At 62.6% G+C, this 18,807-nt stretch overlaps 3 protein-coding genes across 3 annotated transcripts; all 3 read right to left on the bottom strand.

Annotated features, from left to right (window-relative positions):
• Positions 1-1,075: 1,075 nt before the first annotated feature.
• On the bottom strand, positions 1,076-3,196 carry LDBPK_220800 (hypothetical protein, conserved; the record flags this gene model as incomplete). The annotated part of the gene is made up of 1 exon (XM_003860780.1): positions 1,076-3,196. One exon carries the CDS (start codon positions 3,194-3,196, stop codon positions 1,076-1,078), a length of 2,121 nt encoding a protein of 706 aa, XP_003860828.1.
• A 2,940-nt stretch (positions 3,197-6,136) lies between these two features.
• LDBPK_220790 (hypothetical protein, conserved) lies at positions 6,137-8,812 on the bottom strand (the record flags this gene model as incomplete). The annotated part of the gene is made up of 1 exon (XM_003860779.1): positions 6,137-8,812. One exon carries the CDS (start codon positions 8,810-8,812, stop codon positions 6,137-6,139), a length of 2,676 nt encoding a protein of 891 aa, XP_003860827.1.
• A 5,869-nt stretch (positions 8,813-14,681) lies between these two features.
• LDBPK_220780 (kinesin, putative) lies at positions 14,682-18,449 on the bottom strand (the record flags this gene model as incomplete). The annotated part of the gene is made up of 1 exon (XM_003860778.1): positions 14,682-18,449. The coding sequence occupies one exon, from the start codon at positions 18,447-18,449 to the stop codon at positions 14,682-14,684; it is 3,768 nt and encodes a 1,255-aa protein (XP_003860826.1).
• Between the last annotated feature and the right edge of the window lie 358 nt (positions 18,450-18,807).

The raw sequence follows: 18,807 nt of genomic DNA, 5'->3' as shown, positions 1-18,807 counted from the left end.
GGACCCTAGCGGCTGATCCACCCCACAAGAAAAGCAAAGGTGAAGGAGGGAGAGGCTGCTGCTGCTGCTGCTGCTGCTGCTGCTGCGCGAGGAAGGCAGCAGTAGAAGAACCGGAGTTAGCCCAGCCGACTAATACTTTGTTGTGGCATTGCATGAGGGGCAGGCAAACGCAGAGCATGTACGTCAACAGACATGCAGTTAAGAGAGGGAGGGAGAGGGAGAGGGAGATGGAGGCAATAGGAGATGTGGGCAACGAGCACACAGACACACAGGCAGACACTTAGAAGGAGAGGTGGGGACAAGAGCCATGCCTTGCAGCTCACCTCGCGCATTGCGCGACTGCCCTCACTCTCCCCCATTGCACGCTGTTCTTCGCGAGCAGAGGCTGCGAGGAGGTAGATACAGAAGGCGCAGCAGCTGACCACGGGCTCCGACACAAGTTGTACCTTGGCCCGCTGTGCTCCGACCGTCTCTAGTGCGCGCGGAGCCGCGAGGGAGGGAGAGTTACAGTGGGGTGCAAAGGCAGGGGGAAGAACAGTGCGCTCCTTGCTTCAGCTCTCCGCTTCTAGTTGTCGAGTTAGCTTTCGGCAGCGCCATTACGAACCCACAAGCACACCAAAAGCACTCACACGCTTCACCACAACAGTTATGAAGAACAACACAAGGTGAGGGTATAAAAGAGGAGAGCATGAAGAAGGGGGGGGCAGATGCGCCTTGCATGCAACCACCACACAAACACACGCATGTATACATGCAGTCAACGTGCACACAGCAGAGGACATTCGGGCAAGCAGGCGCACACGCACGCAAAACAAAAAGGAACAGACCACCGGTAAAGCGTCGCCCCCGCACCTCTGCCACCTTCCGTGCGCGCCGCATGGTGTGTCTCTCTCTTTCTAGCGAGCACCGCATCACGTGACATGGGTGCCTTATATGGCGGAGGACGGTGATCACCTACACATGCGCGCCTCATCGGCGACGCTTCCTGCCACCCCCCACCCTCCATCCACCCTCACTTCTTGTCGTCCGTTTCAATCGCCACCTCCAAGATGATACCCTCCTTTTCTCTGCAGGGTTAGAAGTTCGACACGGCAAACACGTCCAGCTCGCCCTCCCGCGCTACGAAGAGGAGGTTGCCGGCGTCGTTCGCCAGCAGACGGGTGCAGATGCCCTTATCGTAGTACAGGTCCTGGGGCCCAAGCGTGTCAAGCGAGACCGTCATGATACCGCGCGTCGTCGCGAGTGCAGCACGATTCTGTTGAATGAGCGTAGCCTCTGCGATAGGGTACGCGAATTGATGCCGCTTGTAGGGCGCCGCCATGTTGCGGAGGTCCCACACGACCATGGCACCGTAGACGTCAGTTGTGATGATGTTGTAGCGGGTCGTGTGGATCGAAGAGATGGTGGTCTCGTGGTGGAGCGCGCCGGTGCAGAGCGCTGTGTTTACGACAGGGGTGTCCTCGCGCGAGCGCGGGTCCCACATCTTCACCGCGGCATCGCGGCCGCCGGAGAGAAGAACGTAGCTGCTCTCCTCGAGCACTGTCAGCGCGGTGATGTAGTCGTCATGCGCCTTGGGAAGTTGGCGCATGACGCTGCCGCTCATGACATCGACAAAGCTGAGTCTGTGAGGGGCGCTGGCGTTGCCGCTCAACACACCCGCCGCACCGGGCCCACCAGCGGCAGCGGCGCTGACAGCGCTCTCGCCGACGACAACGATGGAGTTTCGGAACGCCGTGATCGCGGTCAGGGCAATTCCTGGCGGCCGCATGACGATCTCGCCCTTGTTCCACCGGATCGAGTTCTCGTTGCATGTGATGACGATGATGGCGCCGGCGCTGCCTGTGCCAACCGCCGCCCCTGCCGCCATGCTCGCCGCATCCCCTGCCACGCACGCTCCGTCCACCGCACCATCGGCGGCCGCCATCGCGGTGGCAGCAGCCGAAGTCGAGGACGGCCTAACGGCCGGTCGCCCACAGTACTTCGAGTACGGCTTGCGCGACTTGAACGGCATGCCGGCGATGGCAAGGTATTGCCCATCCAAGCGCTGGCCAGCCATCGCGACAGGGACGCAGTTCATCGGCAGCGGCACGACGCCACGGGGGCGAACGCTCACGTGCGGGAGCCCTAACGGGTTCTTGGCCGACGGCTGACGGCACGACCCCGGCGGACCCCAAAGAGTGACTGCGCCGCTCATGTCACCTGTCACCACCTCATCACGGACGCCGAAGTACGCCATGCACGTCACGGGGTTCGACAGCGAATCCCCTTGGGAGTTCTCCATCGGCACGGAGCAGTAGATTGTCGGCGGTGTCCCGCGCCACCAGCGTGTGACAAGCGCGACATCCACTTCAAACCGTGGCTCCGTGGCGTACAGCTCCGCGAGGCGCCGCGCAAGACGCGGCCGAGTCGCTAAGGCGGCGCGAAGTTCTAAGACTCTTCGCGACTTATGGAAACTGTGCTCAACGATGCGCAGCCCGATATGGATAAGCTCATCGTGCTGCAGGCACAGCTCGACGGTGTCGAGAGTTCCCTTCATGCTTACCCAGCCTACGATGAGCATCTTTACCAGAACCGCCACGTACTTCTCTGCCTCGCACGGCATACAGCGGTGCGCGACGAGCATCTTCAGGACAATGCGCAGGACCAGATGGCGCAGCGTGGCCTTCTCTTGGATCCCCAAGTGCAAGACAGCGGCCCAGGTGTTGTGATAGATGATAGCGCTGGCCAAGCCGTTCAGCATCACACGCAGTTCGTTGTCCGTCAGCTGCGACATCTTCGCCTTCAGAGCCGCTGCTGCCTGGCGGGCGTCGCCGCTGTCGAGGATGAAGGTGTACCACTCCTTTCCACGCAGCTCCAGATCCGCCTCCTCCGGATCATTATTGCGGTCGACGTCCTTGATCGTCATCAAGACTTGCGTAAGGATGTCGGCGGCATAGTCATCTTCCGACTCTTCCTCGAAGCCGAACGCGTCACACTCGTCTGCGTCAACGCGCTCCTGTGTGGTCGGCAACGTAAACTGGATTTCAACCTTGGAGTGAGGGTTGATGGCAGGCGGCCGTGCCGGCACCAAGGAAGTCGCGGCGGATGCTGCAGCAGCGGCGGCAACCGGGGCACCAGCTACGGAGCAGGCGGCGGTACCACCAGTGCCCTCTACTGGGTCCGCCAACCCGCCAGCCTCCGCCATCGATGACAGCATGGCCGCCGCAGATGTGGTGAAGACCTTGAACGATGGCGACACTAATGCGGCCGCCGACGCCGCGGCAGCCGAATCGGGCGCTGTTGCCGCTAGTGCTGCCAAGGACGGCGTAATAGTCGGCACCGAAGGAGCACCAAGCAGGGGCGCTGCTGCCGTCGCACCGGCAATGCCCGCAGCGAGACCTCCAGCAGCAGCAGCAGAAGCCATGCTTGCGGTGTTGCCTGGCACGCGCGATGGAGCCGGCGGCGGCGGTGGCGCGCCGGTGGCCTCAGCAAGTAGGGTGGCGGCGGACCGGGGTGCCGGGACGGCTGGGCCGCTGCTGGGCATTCCCGCACCGACGTTGCCTGTTGGACCGCAAGTGCTCATGATGGAGGCGGATGTCGCGTGCTGCTGCTGTTGCTGAGACTGAGGAGGCGGAATCGGATACGGCAGCATGCCACCCCCGCTACCACCCCTGCCGATGACCGCTGCTGCCGGAACACCCGGCGACCGGGTCCCTAGCGGCGGTGGCAGCATTCCATCCATGAGACCGTTGCTGTTGCTACTACTCGCATGGTGATGCTGATGCAGATGGTGGTTATAGGCCGCCGACACACCGGTGCCACGCGCGACGGGCGCAGTCGAGAAAGGCGAGTAGTTGTTGCTCATGCTGGTGAACGTCTCTGCCTCCCTGTTTCGTTGCGGCGCACTGCGTCCTGCCCGCACCGCTCTTTTCGTTATCTCGCCCGGCTGTGCTCGCTCGCACAATGCGCGTTGAAGGTCCCCTTGCGTGCGCGCGTGCGTGTGGGTACCTGTAGGCTGCACAACACAGATAAAGAAGAGCGCGACGATTGGTACCTTCTGCACACAGCATCACCGAGGCGCAGCAGGCAGGGAGTACGCTCCACGTGTTATTCCTACCGAATGTGGCCGTACGTATGAGTGTATACTTATCTGTATGTATGTGTGTGTGTGTGTGCGATGTGTCTCAAAAATGGCGAAGCACGAGGGCAGAGGAGGAAAGCGTATGCGTATGCATGTGTGTGTGTGCAAGAGGGAGGAGAAGGGTTGGCGAGGCCGACAACGCGGTGAATCTCCACAGCTCGCAAACACCTACATCATGCAACCCGAGATGATATCCTGCGCCACTGCACACAGACCACCGTCCGGGGTTTGTCGCGATTTTTCGTCTGCCTTCGCCGGAAAAAAGTTTACGTCGCTGGAGTGCCAGCCTTGCGCGGGGCACTTCGCTATCCGGGTGTGCGCATGCGCGCACCATGTGTTTGACCCGGCGTAAAAGGATGAGGTGGGGAGGGCGCGTCTGAACAGAGGCACTGGCACCCAGAGGGAACGACGGCGGGGGCCTCGAACCGCTGAAGTCGTCGAGTGCACACACGCACGAGCGCCGTATGCATTCTCGGGTGTGTTTGCGTGCATCCTTTTTCATGCTCTCATGGCCTCTTTCACATCACCTGTCCTCCTCTGCTGCTCTGCCTCACCCTCTCCTTGTCGTTGCGGGTGGGGGGGGGAGGATGAGGGGCGGCACCGGTACTATCCAATGATAGGGAGAAGGTGAAGAGCTACTTAGGTACAATCATTACTGCAACCGTGCTCAGAGAGACAGTGGACAACTCGCAAACCATATCGCCAAGGCGATCGAGTCACCAGACGGCCCCCCTCCAACAGCAAGGTACGGCGGCACCAGCACACAAGCACGCAGATGCGGGCAGTGATAAAAAGACAGAGCGACGACGACGCATATCCTTGTGCATGCACACACGCATACTAAAGGACGGAAAAGAAAAAGACAACGCCATACAAGCACGGGACACCTCGCGTGTAGAGGTGTGTGTTTGTATGCCTGTGCTCAAGGATATGCGTCGGAAAGCGACCATCGCAACCACTTCGCTTGAATGAGCGCACCTACGCGCATATGTAGACTGTCCACCACTTCTTCGCCTTTTCTTACTCCTCTCGGCGGGCACGGCGGACGCGGGTGCTGCCCATGGCGACGCTTTCGCCCTCCCTCACCGAGGAGGCTGCGGCGGCGGCCTCAGCCTCAGCCTCACGTTCCTTCGCGATCCTACCAGCGCTGCGTGTGAGCAGGAACAGTGTGAAACACACGAAGGCGAACATTAACGCCAGCAAGCAGTAGTAGGGGTCCATGATGATGAAAACAGGGCGGTAGGGGGTCGGAGGCGTATGCGCGTGGGTGCGCCTATGTCTATGCACTGCTGAAAACGGTCGCGGCGCTGGAGATGAGGGTGAGGGCCGGCGATAGGGGCGGAGGAGGAGAAGAGAACAGGGGGGTTGCGTTGCCCAGCTGCTGCTCCACTAGAGTTACTGGTCACACGAATGTATTTATGGTCTTGGCGTGAGTCGCCCGCGGTCATGAGGGAGAGAGGAGGAGAGAGGATGGGGTAAGGGACGCGCGTGGGCATCATGCCATATCATTCGAGCAAGGGCACGCGAGGTGCACATGCTCTTTTGCCGGTGCGGTGGCGCGTGCACCTCGCGTGCCCTTGCTCCCCCCCTGGCCGATGCAGATTACAAGGTAGAGATGCGTGAGCTGCGCCATACACGCAAAAAAAAAAGTGTGAACAGCCGCGAATGTGCGCCGCACGTGAGCCATCTCCTTGCACCGTTGCCCCTTAGCGGGGTCGACGCGCACACGCACGCTCATCGACGCCCACATCATCACTTTCCAGCAGCTGCCAAAGAGCTCATGAGCCGGCCGCTGCCGCCCCCGCCCGCCCCCGCCTCTGCTCCGATTAGCGCTTATGGCTTTCTGTGTTTCTTTTTTTTTTTCGTTTCCCCCGAGTAATACGCGCAGATCATGGTCGCTTGCACACCCAGACGAACACGTACACGTACCTGATACGGGTGCCCTATCGACGCACGAGAAGACGTGTTCATCACCGTTCAGCATGGCGTTCCCCACCATCGATGTTTGCACCGCTATTACGACACATCCTCTAACCAGTTGTTCAGTACCGCCACCTCCACCAATGCCTTCACGCAGCGGTCGGACCAATCGTTGAAGCTGGTTGCCCACACCGGGATGCGCCGCATCTCCTCCTGCACGGATAAGACGCTGGCGTTGTTAAACTTAGCGAGCGCACACAAGGCGGCAGCTGCGGCTCGGTTCACGTCCGCTTCCGTCGGGGCGAAGACCTTTAGCGAAGGGCGGCGGCGGCGTCGCTTCTGCCGTCGCGACGCTTCGGCAGCCACGACCCCCGCAGCTTGGCTCTCTGCCGCCCTGATCGCAGACGCAGCGGTCGGCTCGGCAGCGGGCCTCTCGATTGCAGCGCCGTCGCCACTGGGCGATTTCAGCGGATGCTGCGCGGAGCGGGAGACGCCATCAGCGGCGGCGGCACCTTTGCTTGCCTGAGCGGGCATGCTTTCTCCAGCGGGGGCCGGCGTCAGAGAAGATAAACCCGGCGCCTCGACCTTTGCCGGCGTTGCCGATGTCTGCGCGGCGCTGGCGTCCGCAATCGACAGCGCGGCCACCGGCTGCATGGCCGAGGCGGATATCGGCATTGGGTTTGCAGAAGAAGAGGATGAAGACGACGACACGCTTGAGTGGCCGCTATCACTACTTACAGACGAAGATGCGGACGACGACGATCTGCGTGACACAGAGGCGCAGCTGTCCTCGCTGCTGCTGGTACTGCTGCATGAGCGAAGCGGAGCGGCATGCGAACAGCCGCGTACATAGAAATGCTGATGCCATCGCTGCTGCTGCTGCTGCGAATAACTGCTGCCGTACGAAACACCTGTGGCAGCGCACGGCAGCAGGCCGCCACCGCAGGTTTGGCTGCCTTGGCTCCCCACAGAAAACCTCTGCGAGGTGCCACTCATAGCACCACCAGAGCTGGCACCGGAACGCTGCAGCGAAAACGTGGGGAGGGAGCTCATGAGAGTCAGCTGCAGCCGTCCAGACGCGCCGATACTCAACGCGTGCCGTAGCGGCGATGGCGCCAAGCTCGTCGAAGCCGAGGAGACGTGTGTGTCGGTACTGCTCGGGTCCAACCCCCCTGCTTGGGCGGCGCCGACGCCCATCAGCACAGAATCGCTCTGGGGCAAATATGGCATGTAGGGGCTCCTGGGATACGCGACTGGTGTCAGGGGTGGAGGCGGATGTGGCAGTTGCTGTTGCTGTCCACTGCGGTGCATTTCAGAGGCGCACGGGACCGACGACGGCAGCCGCGGGGAAGCCGGCGGCGACCAACCACTGCGGTCCATCAAGCGATCGGGCGACCTCACGGCGACGGCGGCCTTGGTGGCGGCGGCTCTACTGCCGACGCCGCTTGCCGGCATTATCGCAAGAGCCGTTGCCGGTGCTGTGGATGACGGTGGTGAAGAGACCTCCGCGGCTGTCGACGACTGTTGCGGGGTGGAAGCCATTCTCAGTGGTGTGCTGGCGCGCTGCTTCTCCGCGACGACAGACGTGACGATACGCGACGCCACCGATGCCCGTCGCGTCTCCCTCCACTCCTGCCGCTCTGTCCACGCCATGCAGAGAAGATAGTGCCCCAGGACATGGCGAGCCGGGTGGTGAACGCTGCGCAGTACCCCTTGCGCACTGTGGGTGGTGCTGTAGAGCGTCCCCTCTGTCCATGGGCGGTACACCTTGATCAGGTGGCACAGCTCCAAGTGGAGAAGCGCCTCCATCACGATCCCTGCCGTCGCCACCCACGTCTGTGGGAGCTCCACGGAGATTTGCGGCGGCGACAGCGAGGACGCGGCGGTATAGGTCACACTGCTGCCGTCGGGTACTCCAGATGCGATCGGCACTGCTGTTCCTAGACCGTTAGCGCCGCTGCGCACAGGGGCGCTGGTATCCGGTGCGCCCGCGCCCATCGCCGCTGCAGGAGTGACGCGCACGTTGACGTGGCTGGGTAGCGGCGCCTGTCCGTCACTGATGGCCGCCGCCGCTGATGTTGGGGCGGGGTAGCGAACGCCAGGCAGCAAGGACGGGCACGGATGGATATCGATCGGAACGGACACGACGATCGACTGGCTCGGGCTCCCAGCAGCACTGGCCCCCCGACCAGCCACATTAGCAGCTTCTGCAGCCGACTCGCCAGACCCATGCACTTCCACCACCGCCGCCGCCGCCGAAGCAGCGGCAGCAGTTCCCGGCGCGGAGAGGGGCGCCGCAACTTTGACGGCAGCACCGCGGGCGCGATCGCGATGGGCAGTGGTGCTCCTCTGCGCTGCGGAGGCGCCGGCACTTGCGGAAGTCGTACTTTGCGCTGTCACAGGCGCGGCCTGCTGCTCCGCGACGCTCCGCTGAAGTGCATCTGCGTACACCTCCGCGAGCGTAGTGGTGGTGCCCATGGCGACGCTGAACACAAGATCGGCCACGGTACGAACGCCATCCACCAACCGGAACACGTGATGGACAGCCATATCCATCCACTCCATCATCTGAGGATCGTACGCAACGACCGGGACAGGGACGTGATCGAAGTGGAGGAGGCGCGCCGGCTGCAGTGGCGCCATGCGCCGCACATGGAAGCTCAGCCGGTTGGACAGGTGCACAACACTCGTGTCGCCGCGCTGCTGCTGCTGCCCAGTAGGTGAAGCCGAGGTGGTAGAAATTGAGCGCTGCGCCAGGGCTTTGCTGCTCATTTCCTCACCGAGCGCACCCTCTGGTTGTTGTGCAGCTAGTCCCAAGGCGGCGCCGGCAGGCGTCGGCGACGCAGTCAGTGGCGTGCGTCCATCCGCGGCCGGACTGCCGACCTGCCCGTCTCGCTCGCGGTCTCCATTGCCGTCGGGTGCCTCCGTGTAACTTAGGCAGCGGAAGAGCTCGTCCACCAACTCGCTCAGCGGCGTCCACTTCGGCTCCGTGGGTGGGGTGATGAAGGCGTTCAAGATGTGCATGCTCGCCACAGCTGTTGTGGGAGCCGGGCCCTGGAAGGGAGAGGGAACACGCGGTGGGGTGGCGGCACTGGCACCTGCCATGGAGTGCTGCTGCTGACGGCCTCCGCCGCAGTGCGCTTTGACGGCGCCGCCGAGAGCGACATAAGGGACGGAGGCAGGTGCCGCCGTGAGGCTGAACGACGAGCAGGCGGCGCTGCCGCTGGCTGCCATGCTCGCCGACTCCTCTAGTGCTCGCGGCTGCGCCAACGGGAAATGAAAGGTGGCGGCAGTCTCACTTATAGTGCGACTGCGCACCGGCAGGGAGGAGGAGGAGGGCGGGGTGATGGCTATTTCTAACGATTCCATGTTGGTGAGGTACGATGAAGAGGAGCGGATGCCGCTGTCACCGGCGGTGGCCGCTGTTGAACCACCGCTTGAGCCAATGTGGGCTCCGGTAGGCGGGGAGAAGGAAATGCTGCAGTGCGACGATGACGCATGCGCCGTGTGGCTCGCCGCGGCGGCTGTGATGGCGTTCGGTGAGGAGTCACCGCACCCATGTACGCCCGATGCCAGCGACCCACCGTCCCCATCACGACGGCTCTTAGCGACACGTGCGCTATCTTCGCACTGCTGCGAGCTGCAGCCGCCGGAAATGGTAGCCGTGGCGGCTTCAGCGCTTCCGTGAGCTTCAGTCCCCTCGTCGCCAAGCGGTGGCGCAGCTGGTTGCTGTGGGGACATAAGGGACGACGACGTGCGGTCCGCCATCTTCGACGGGGGGTGCAGCCTGTTAGTCCCGCCCGCTGCTACTGCTACCGATACCGCAGCCGGCACTGCGCCGCTGTGCTCCAGAAAGGGCGGATGGTACGAGTTAGGGCTCGCTGATGTGCTGGAAGGGGCATTGAAGATGGCACCGGCCGTCATGGCGACTGCCGTCGTTGTCGTCGTCGACGGTGCCGTTGTGTCGGCCTGCCCAGTAACACGACCGCCGAGGATTGTGCATGGCTTCTGGATGGCGCTGGAGGGGAGCTCTGGCGGCGTTGCCAGATGTGCCTGGCCCACGCCTTCGTCGGCGTCCTCGGCAACCTCTGCGACGTGAGCACCGGCCATGAAAGACGCTACCGGTGATTGCGCTGCCACGTTAAATGCGGTCGTTGCAGTAGTAGGGAGGGAGGGTATGGGCGATTTCAGCGCGAGTCTCGACATCTGCCACGACGCTGAATCGAAGGAGCGCAGCCCGCGAATCATGTACGCATACTTCAGCTCCGCCTCGCGCAGCTCTTCGGCGATATTGGTGAGCACCACGCTGTATGGGTGCACCAGCTGATGCAGCAGGCCATCTCCAATTGTCATCTGCTTGTGATCGACGCGGAAGACAAGACACAGGGAGTAGCGCAGCGTCTTGCGCTGGTAATGCTCACCGGGAATGTCTTCTGGGTAGTAGAGGAAGAGCAGCCCCGATTCAGCGGGGTATAACCACAGCACACGGCGACAGAACTCAGAGCGCGGGACAAAGACGTCGTTGTAGCCGCTCATCCTGCCGTTGTCCGCTGCGGTTGTTGCCGCAGTGGTGCTCGTCGGAGGCAACGGAGTGCCACGTGTCGCGGCTGTGGTTGTGAGATGGAGTGATGGCCACACCTGGGGAGAGGAAGGCAGCAAGTGTTGAGGGTGGCGATGGTGCGGGAGCTGCTGCTGGCCTTCCGTCACCGCACATCTCTCGGTGGCCGCTCCTGGGACGGCTACGCCTCTGTTGATACTGGCACTTGGGGGAGCGGTGGTCATGGGCGGCGTGCTTACAGGAGTGGCGTTCGGCGAGGATGTGTTGGAGCAGTGCGCGTCGGTTGTCGTGGTGACCGCGGGTGCCTCAGGTAGTCTGCGCGTTGGGGTATTGCCGCTGTCCACGTTGGTCCTCCGCTCCAACGCATGTGCTACTTCGCTGCGGGCGTCACGGTAGTGTCCAGCATTGGTGTGTGCCGGCTCACCGCTGTATTCGCCCGGGCTTATGCCCGCGGTTGGCGCATCCCCACCACCGATCGACGGAGATGCTGCCAACGCAGACGAGCCCACCTTCGGCGACGGTCTTGGCGGCGTCAGCTGCGACTCATTCGTACACGTCTGTGGGGATAACGAGAAGGCCGCGCTGTCCTCGGAGGCGGCGTGGTTGGTACCGCTGGTGTCCACCGCGAGGGCGCGCGTCTCGGTTTGTCCTGTAGTGTCGCGCAGCCCGACGAGGTGACTCTGTGCTACCGGCGAGAAGGACACGCTGCGCACGTCGCCGCCGGTTATGTTACCCAGCATTGATGCCGACAGGCCAGCAGCCGCACCAGCGCGGTTGGCGAGAGACAAGGGGGACAGCCGCTGCTCCTTGAGCAGCGGCGTGCGAGCGCTGTGCTGCAGCGACCCCAGCTCCAAGGCTGGTGAGGCATCGACCAGCCCACCATCGCCCCCACCAATGCTACACGCCCCGAACGAGGGTGATGGGTGCATGGCGGCATTCGCCATCTTCGTGTACGGCACCGCCGTCGCCACGTCGCAGTTGGATCCAGCTGGGGACATCCTTGTGGTATCGTCGCCTATCATCTCCGCGGAGACCTTTTTCAGGTCCGGGGATGGCGGCGGCGGTAGTGGTAGTGAGCCACGCCGCGCTGGCTCGGCTCCGACTGCCGGGCTCGCCGCCGCCGCCGCTGCAGAGTAGGGAGCAGCCGCGGAAGAAGGCGAGGCAGGCGCCGCCTGGGATTCCAAGAAAGACCGAATCGCCTCTGGCGGGTGAGCCGGTGCACAACTGTGGATGTACGGACCCCTCACCACATCCAACGCGAAGAGCAGCACGCACTCCAGTCGGAAAAGCGTGTCGCTGCTAGCGCAGTTGGCGGACGGCGCCGTGGAGGTGGCGGCGGCGGTGTTGCGAACCATATTATTGGCGTGGCTTTGCTGCATTTTCCTTCACTGGCGTAGGTATGTGTGTCTGCTCGTCTTTGCTAGGGGCGGGGCTCGATGCCCTCCCCCCCAAAAAAAACGGGCCAGCAAGAGAAGAAAAGAAGAACGGTGTGCGTATGTGCGTGCGCGTGTGGGAAGGGACAGGGGCAACGCGCGCACACGCACACATAATCCGGTGCTACTGAGCTGGTGGCGGAGGATGGAAGAAGATTAAGGCAGTGATCGTGACCTTTCTTTTGGTGGAAGCCGCCTGACAGCGTCCGCCGTGTAGTTCACATGCCCAGGTACACCGAGAAGCGCCTCCTTCTTTTTCTGCAGAGCAGACACACACCACACACGCATACACAGAGTGGACCAGGAGAGGAGGTGAAGGCACTGCAGGGTTGTGCAGCGGATGTGCCGCGGAAACTAATGATGGCGCTGATAAGGAAAAGAGCTCCCGCTTTGCGAGCCGCTAAGCGATACGAACAGCAACGCAAAACTGGGCCACACCGAGGCAGAGACAGGAGGAGGAGTTGGGGTGGGGGTGGCGCGGCGGCTCGTAACGAGGTAATCAGAGAGAAGCATGCGCGCATGCCAGGTAGACTGACAGAGTCGCACACACACACGAGCGACCAGCTGCCCACAGGTGCCTTGCGCTTGCTTTCCGTTGTTACGGTTGTATGTACCTGTATGGGTGTACGCGCAAATGGCTGTGCCGATATCACGCAGGTGAGCCGAGTTCGTGCTGCCACTCAGTCGCTCGCATGCGATTGATGTAGAGCGAACACAGATGGATAGAGAGGGGGAGGGAGGGAAGGAGGATTCAGAGACACCGTTTACCGAGCGGCGGGTGCGGTCACGGAAGCGCGCGTAGATGCGCGTGCGCGTGAGGCGGAAGAGAGAGCGGAGACGCGCGAGCAGAGATGCACTGGCCCGATAAAAACAATGCGCTATGGAAGCCATGCAGCTCAAAGGCAAGGCGAGAAAGGGCCCAGCATTTACGAGCGCTGCCCGCCTTCCTGCACAGAAATCCCCCCCGGTCGTGGGGGAGGGTGAAGAGAAGAGCCGTAGTGTGTTTCTATCTTTGCCTCCCTACCACCTCTCCCCGCAGGGCGGCCTCACAGCCGCTCCTACAATCATGCCGGTCGGCACCCCTGGTGCACATCATTCGGGGTGGCTCAGCCTCTCCACACCGTTAGGCAGTGCGAGGGCCGGCAGTGAGATGCGCGTTCCAGTCACGCTGGCACTCTGCCCATCACACGGATGGCACAGACGTGTGCACTGTTTCGGGCCGCTCCACCGCAGCGCCAATCCAGGACACGACCGCCGACATCAGTTGTGATACATCGCTCTGATCGCCCCTACGTCGTGAGTGCCTGAACCTGTGACCACCAGAAGTGGGCTCGGCGTTTTGGAAGGGATAGGGAGGGATACACGAGACCCTGAGGATACCATGTGCAAAGGTGGCCGGCATCATCGTCACCAGGGTGGGCTCTGAGGGGAGGGGAGGAGGATCGGCGGCGCATACGGGGCGAAGTGCCCAAGGCGCAGATCGAGAGGTGCAAGCCAAGAAAAGGCACATAAGGAGCGAGAAAGAAAGCAGGCAACAGTGGTGAAGGTGTGCGTGATGGCGCGTGCAGGTATGGTTCCTAGGCTACATCGTGAGTGTACTGATGTGCTGAAATCGAAGAATGGAGTTGGAGGTGTGTGTGTGTGTGGGGGGGGGGGGGGGAGGGGGAGGATGTCGCTTGTTGTGATGGCGGTGGGCGAGAGAGAGGAAGAGAGGGAGAAGGGGGGGGAGGGGGAGGGCAGCAAAGCGAGAGAGTTGCGGACCTTTCAGTCCGTGAGGGACACCCACACACCCACACACACACGCGCGCGCAATACCATCGCTGAGGAAGCACCGCACTAGGAATGTAGAACTGTGTCGGTGCGTGTAAGCACACAGAGAAACAAAAAGAAGGGTGGGGGAGGGGGGAACGTACGTAAAGCGCACACGCCAATGGAACCAAAGCGAAGAAGAGGAGTGGAGGGAGATGAAAAGACGGACGGCACGCGCACACGCAGCAGCAGAGGCAGTGGAGTTCAAGGCAGCGGCGGTGCATGCGCCCCACGTTGATACCAGCGACAAAGAGATGCGAACCGCACAGACGCGCGTCACACCCGGATACAGGCGAAAAGATCAGCAGCGGCGGGATGCAAGATATACAACTAAACACAGTTAAGCCTGTTACGTCTCACGCGCAGCACCAACCATGTTACCACGTACGAATAGGCGCGGCCACGGCCGGGCTGGGAGAGACATACACACACAGGCGCACACAATGAGGAAGCGGGGGTAGAGGAATGATGGTGGTGCTGCCTTAGCGTTCCGGCGCTCACACCCCCTCTACCGAAAAAAAAAAAAAACATGCAAGTGGCCAAAAAGCCGCCGCAGACGCAGGGAGGTTTGGGCGACGGGGAGGACGAGGGTAGCGAGGGCACAAGACCCCGACCACAGGCAAGCCAAGCAGGCGAGCAAGTGTGCATGGGCATGTATGCCAAACGTGTTCGACTGATTCTTCCCGCAACGGCTGCTCTTCATCGGCAATGCGAGGGCCATCGGTCTGGGCAGAAGTCAGGCGACCGGGCAAATCCACGGTGACATGCACACAGTAAGGGCGAGGGGTCGGGGAGAGATAGGCAAGGACTCCTGTTGCTCGTGCTCTTTCTTCTCGTCCTCTCAGCGTCGGCAGGCGTCAGTGGCGCCGCAGAGGGTGCCCTCGAGCTCCGCCGTGTCGACGTCGGCGAGCGTGTGTGGTGGACACTGCTGATTCCCAGGGATTTCTTTGTCCCCCTCCAGCTCATCGCCACCGATGGAGACGTCAGCGAGTCGTTTCTGCACATCGCGTAGCCGCGTGTTGCTATCCTGCACATGCTCGAGCAGCTCAGAGTTCAGCCGCCGCGCCTCGTGCCGCTGGTTCTGCAGTCGCAGCTTCTCGCCGCGTACCTTCTCCAGCCAGCTTGTCGTGTCTTCGTCAAGGCCTTTTTCCAACAACACGTAGAGCTCTGGTTCCCGTTCGCGCAGCTCCATGAGTTGTCGCTCAAGAGCGTGGTAGTGCGTCCGTAGCTCGTTCAGCTCTGCCTGCACCTCAAGATACAGTTTCGTCGTGGTCTCTCGCTCGCGGCGCAGCTCCTCGGCCGCCTCTCGGGCGGCGAGGAGCTCCTCCTCTTGCGCCTGCCGCGCCGCCTCCGCGCGCTGCGCCGACTGCCGGCACATGTCTGCCATAGACGTCTCCTCATCCAAGGCGTGCCGCAGCGTGTTCATCATCTCTTGCTGCTGCTTGATACGTGATTCGTAGTCGCGGGTGATGGTGCTGATCTCTTGCAGCAGCTGCGCATTCGCCTCGCTGAAGCGTGTCTGGACCTGCTGATGAGCCCGGTCGCTTCGAGCCCGCTGCTGCTGGGCCGCCTGCGTCTGCGACTTCATTTGCTCCACTTGCGCACGCAGTGCACCAAGCTCGCCGCGGTACTCCTCGCACTGCCGCTCCAGCGCCGCCTTCGCCTCCATCGCGTCCTGAGCGTCCCGTACCTTGCTCGTCAGCGTTGCTGCCTCCAGCTGCAGTGCTGAGCAGCTGCGGCGCTTCGGCAGCTGGTCCTCACTATCGCCGTCACCTTCGCCAGTCCTGTTCGCCGGACTGCTCGAGGAGGTGCCATACGAGCCGGGGAAGAGAAGATCTTGCACCTCCGCAGAGATGCGCTCCGCCTCGGCGCACCGCGCTTGCCACATGCTCTGCTGATCCTGCAACTGCGCCACCTTGGCGATGAGCAAGTTGCGGCCCGCCTCGAGCTCGGCGCTCGCCTCTTCGAGTGCGCCAACCTTCCGCTCCAACCGCATACGCTCCATCTCCGCGCTCTGCAGCGCGTTGCTGTCGCTCTGGTGCTGCGCCACCTCCTCCGCGTACTCCTTCTCCTGCGTCTCAACCTTCTGCTTGTAGTAGTGCAGCTCCTCACGCAGCGTCTTCCTTAAGCCCTCGGCATCGGCTAGCTTCTCAGAGAGTTCAGCTGCAGCGATTTGGCGTAGGCGCGCCTTCTGTGAGAGAAGGCTGGTAAGTTCCGCGGCGCATTCCTGCTCCACCGCGGCGCGTGCTTGCAGCTCCTCGCACTGGCACTCGTATGCGAGCTGCATGTGCAGCAGTTGCTCGCTGGTGACGGCTTCATGCGCGGCCGACGTCGGAGGGGCGTTTGCGGAGTTAGGATCACGGTAGAGCCGTTGCGACGGCACCTCTGGTGTGCCTCGGCTACCTTCGCCCTCGCCTGGGCGTAAGGTAGGGTGGTGACTAGGAAAGGCTCCCATGGCGCCTGCGGCCGACCAGCGCATCCCGTCCGCGCTGCGGCGGTCGGCCATGCTGCGCAGGCGCAGCAGCTGCACCATCCACTGATGCTGCAGCTCGTGTTCGGATCGGTGAAAGCGCATGCGCGTGTAGTAGCGCTCCGAAGTCTCCGTCTCTTCCAGCAACAGTTGCTCCAGCTCGCACATCTCAGCTGCCCGCTGGGTGACGGCGCGCTTAAGCGCCGACCGCTCCTGCTCTACCTGCGCCACCCGCAGCAGCAGCTGCACGTTGCGTTGCTTCTCCTCTAGGTAGCCGTTTCGCATCTGCTCCAGCTGCGCTGCGGCCGTGACGTTGGTCGTGTTGGTCACCTCTAGCGCGTCCTCGGCGGGGCGGGTCTTGGCGAACTCGGTCATGCTGTGCGATTTGACAGCGCTGAGCTCGCACTGAGTAGTCTCCAGCAAGCTCACGGTGCTTTGCATGCGCTCGTGCAGCAGATCCAGCTGCCGCTTGCTCTCCTCGTAGCGCACCCGGTACTCATCCAGTTGCGTCGACGTCAACCTCGTCGCGTCAAGCGCCTCCTGCGTCGCGCGCTCGGCAGCGGAAAGGTCTTGCGTTGCCTTCTGCAGCTGCGCCCTAGTCTGCTTGAGCTCCTCCTGCAGCTGCTGTTGCGCGCGCAGCGCCTCCTTCGCGTCTGCTGTGGCCGCGGCTGCCTTGGCGCCGCCAGCGACGATGCCACCCGCGGCGCTCGCCGCTACCGTGCTCGGTGTTGTGGTGGATATGACAAGAGCCCGGTAGCGGTTTGCCCAGCCCGTCACTTCCGCCTCCCGCTTCATCAGCTTTTCGTACAGCTGCATGGCCTCTGCGCGCTGCTGCGCCAGCTCGTCGCGCAAGGCACCGGTGCTTATCAGCATGCGCTCCTGCAGTCCTTGCAGCTCCTCACCTAGCTGCGCGTTTTCCGCCTCGAGGTCCTTGACACGCTTCCGCAGCGCCTGCAGCACCGCCGTGTCGGTGGTCGAGACCACCTTCAGCTTCAGCGCGTCATTCTCCGTCAGCAGCGCTTCGCGCTCTCGCTTCAAAGCATCGATTTTCTCCAAGTGCACCTCCGCGGCCTTGCCGCTCTCGAGCTGCAAAGTCAGCCGCACAATCTGCCGCCGCAGTTCCGAGATCAGCTCCTGGAAGTGCCGGTCCTCGTTCACCGTCGCGACGTTCACGATTTTCTTCGCCACGCCGGCGAACCGCAGCGTGTTCAAGGTCTGCTGGTAGCAATACGCGCTCGGGGCGACGGTGGCGAGCATGATGGTCTTGCTGTTGCCACCGAGGCTGTCGGAGAGCAGCCAAGTAAGCACACTGTCGCGGTAGGCAGGGATGACGTTCTTGCCGGCTTGCTTCTCCGAAAGCTGCTGGATAACGCGGCCGAGGGTGGAGAGGGAAAGGTTGATGTTCTTGGCTTCTTCTAGGCGGTCGCCCGACACGCCGGACTGTGAGACGCGCTCGCTGCCAGCCAGATCGACCATGTTTACCTTGCACATTCGCGTGCGCGTGATGACGCCGCCGGTGCTCTCGTCGGTGTCGGCCAGGACTTTCGTAATGTGAAGCTGCAAGATGGCGTGGCTGCGGCTGCTGTGCTCGTTCATCTTCGTCTCGGCGGTCGCGCGCTCGCGCAGCCCGCTGAGGAGGTACTTGATCACGCTCCCCGCGTCGCGCACCTTGACGTGGGAGAGTCCCTCTACGTACGGCCCTCGGGAGGGATGCTGCCGAATGCGCAGCGATGCGCTAGCCGATGCGGATGTACCAACGTAGGTGCTGTTGCTGTTGGCCGCCGTGAGCGACGAGGCGGCGGCGATGAGGTCGTGCACCTTCTCGCAGTAAATCTCCAAGAAGCTCAGCTCCACGGAATAGGTGACACCCTCGTCCTTTTCGCGCTCCTCGCGCATCAGACGAAACAGGTCGGAGCAAAGACGCGGCATGATGCCGTGCTCCGCAGGCATCTCCACCGTGAGGATGTCGCGCTGCGCTGGTGGGGGGCTGTGGCCGGAGTTGCCGCTGCTTGAAGCACTGGCACCTGTGGCGCCAGAGAGCGCATCTGTTGGGCCAATCATGCTGTAGCTCTTGCCGCTGCCGGTTTGGCCGTACGCGAACAAGCAGGCGTTGAAGCCGGACATGACGGCCTCGTACATGCGCGGCCCGATAAACTCGTACACACTCTGCTGATCGTCGTACGTCGGCGCTTGCGCGAAGCACGGAAGATTCCTGGCGATGGCACTGCACTGGGTGAGGAGGCTGCGCTGCGCCTTGGTGGGGTGAGCCAGCCCCGGCACTTTGATCCCTCGCCCGCCTCCGCTGCCAGGACCGCCGACTGCGTCGTCATCGCCAGCCAGTGCATCGAGCACAGACGGCGGAGGGAAGGGCAGCACCGCTGGCGACACACTCCAGAAGATCTTGTCGAAGGAGTACGAGTGCTGCAGTGCCTCAAGGCTGCCAGAGGAGTTGAAGTGAACACTTTTTCCCCCGACCAAGACACCGCCGCTGCTGTTT

This window comes from Leishmania donovani, chromosome 22 (assembly GCF_000227135.1).
Source record: "Leishmania donovani BPK282A1 complete genome, chromosome 22".
Taxonomy (NCBI): Eukaryota; Euglenozoa; class Kinetoplastea; order Trypanosomatida; family Trypanosomatidae; genus Leishmania; species Leishmania donovani.
This window is presented reverse-complemented; position numbering and strand designations above follow the sequence as displayed.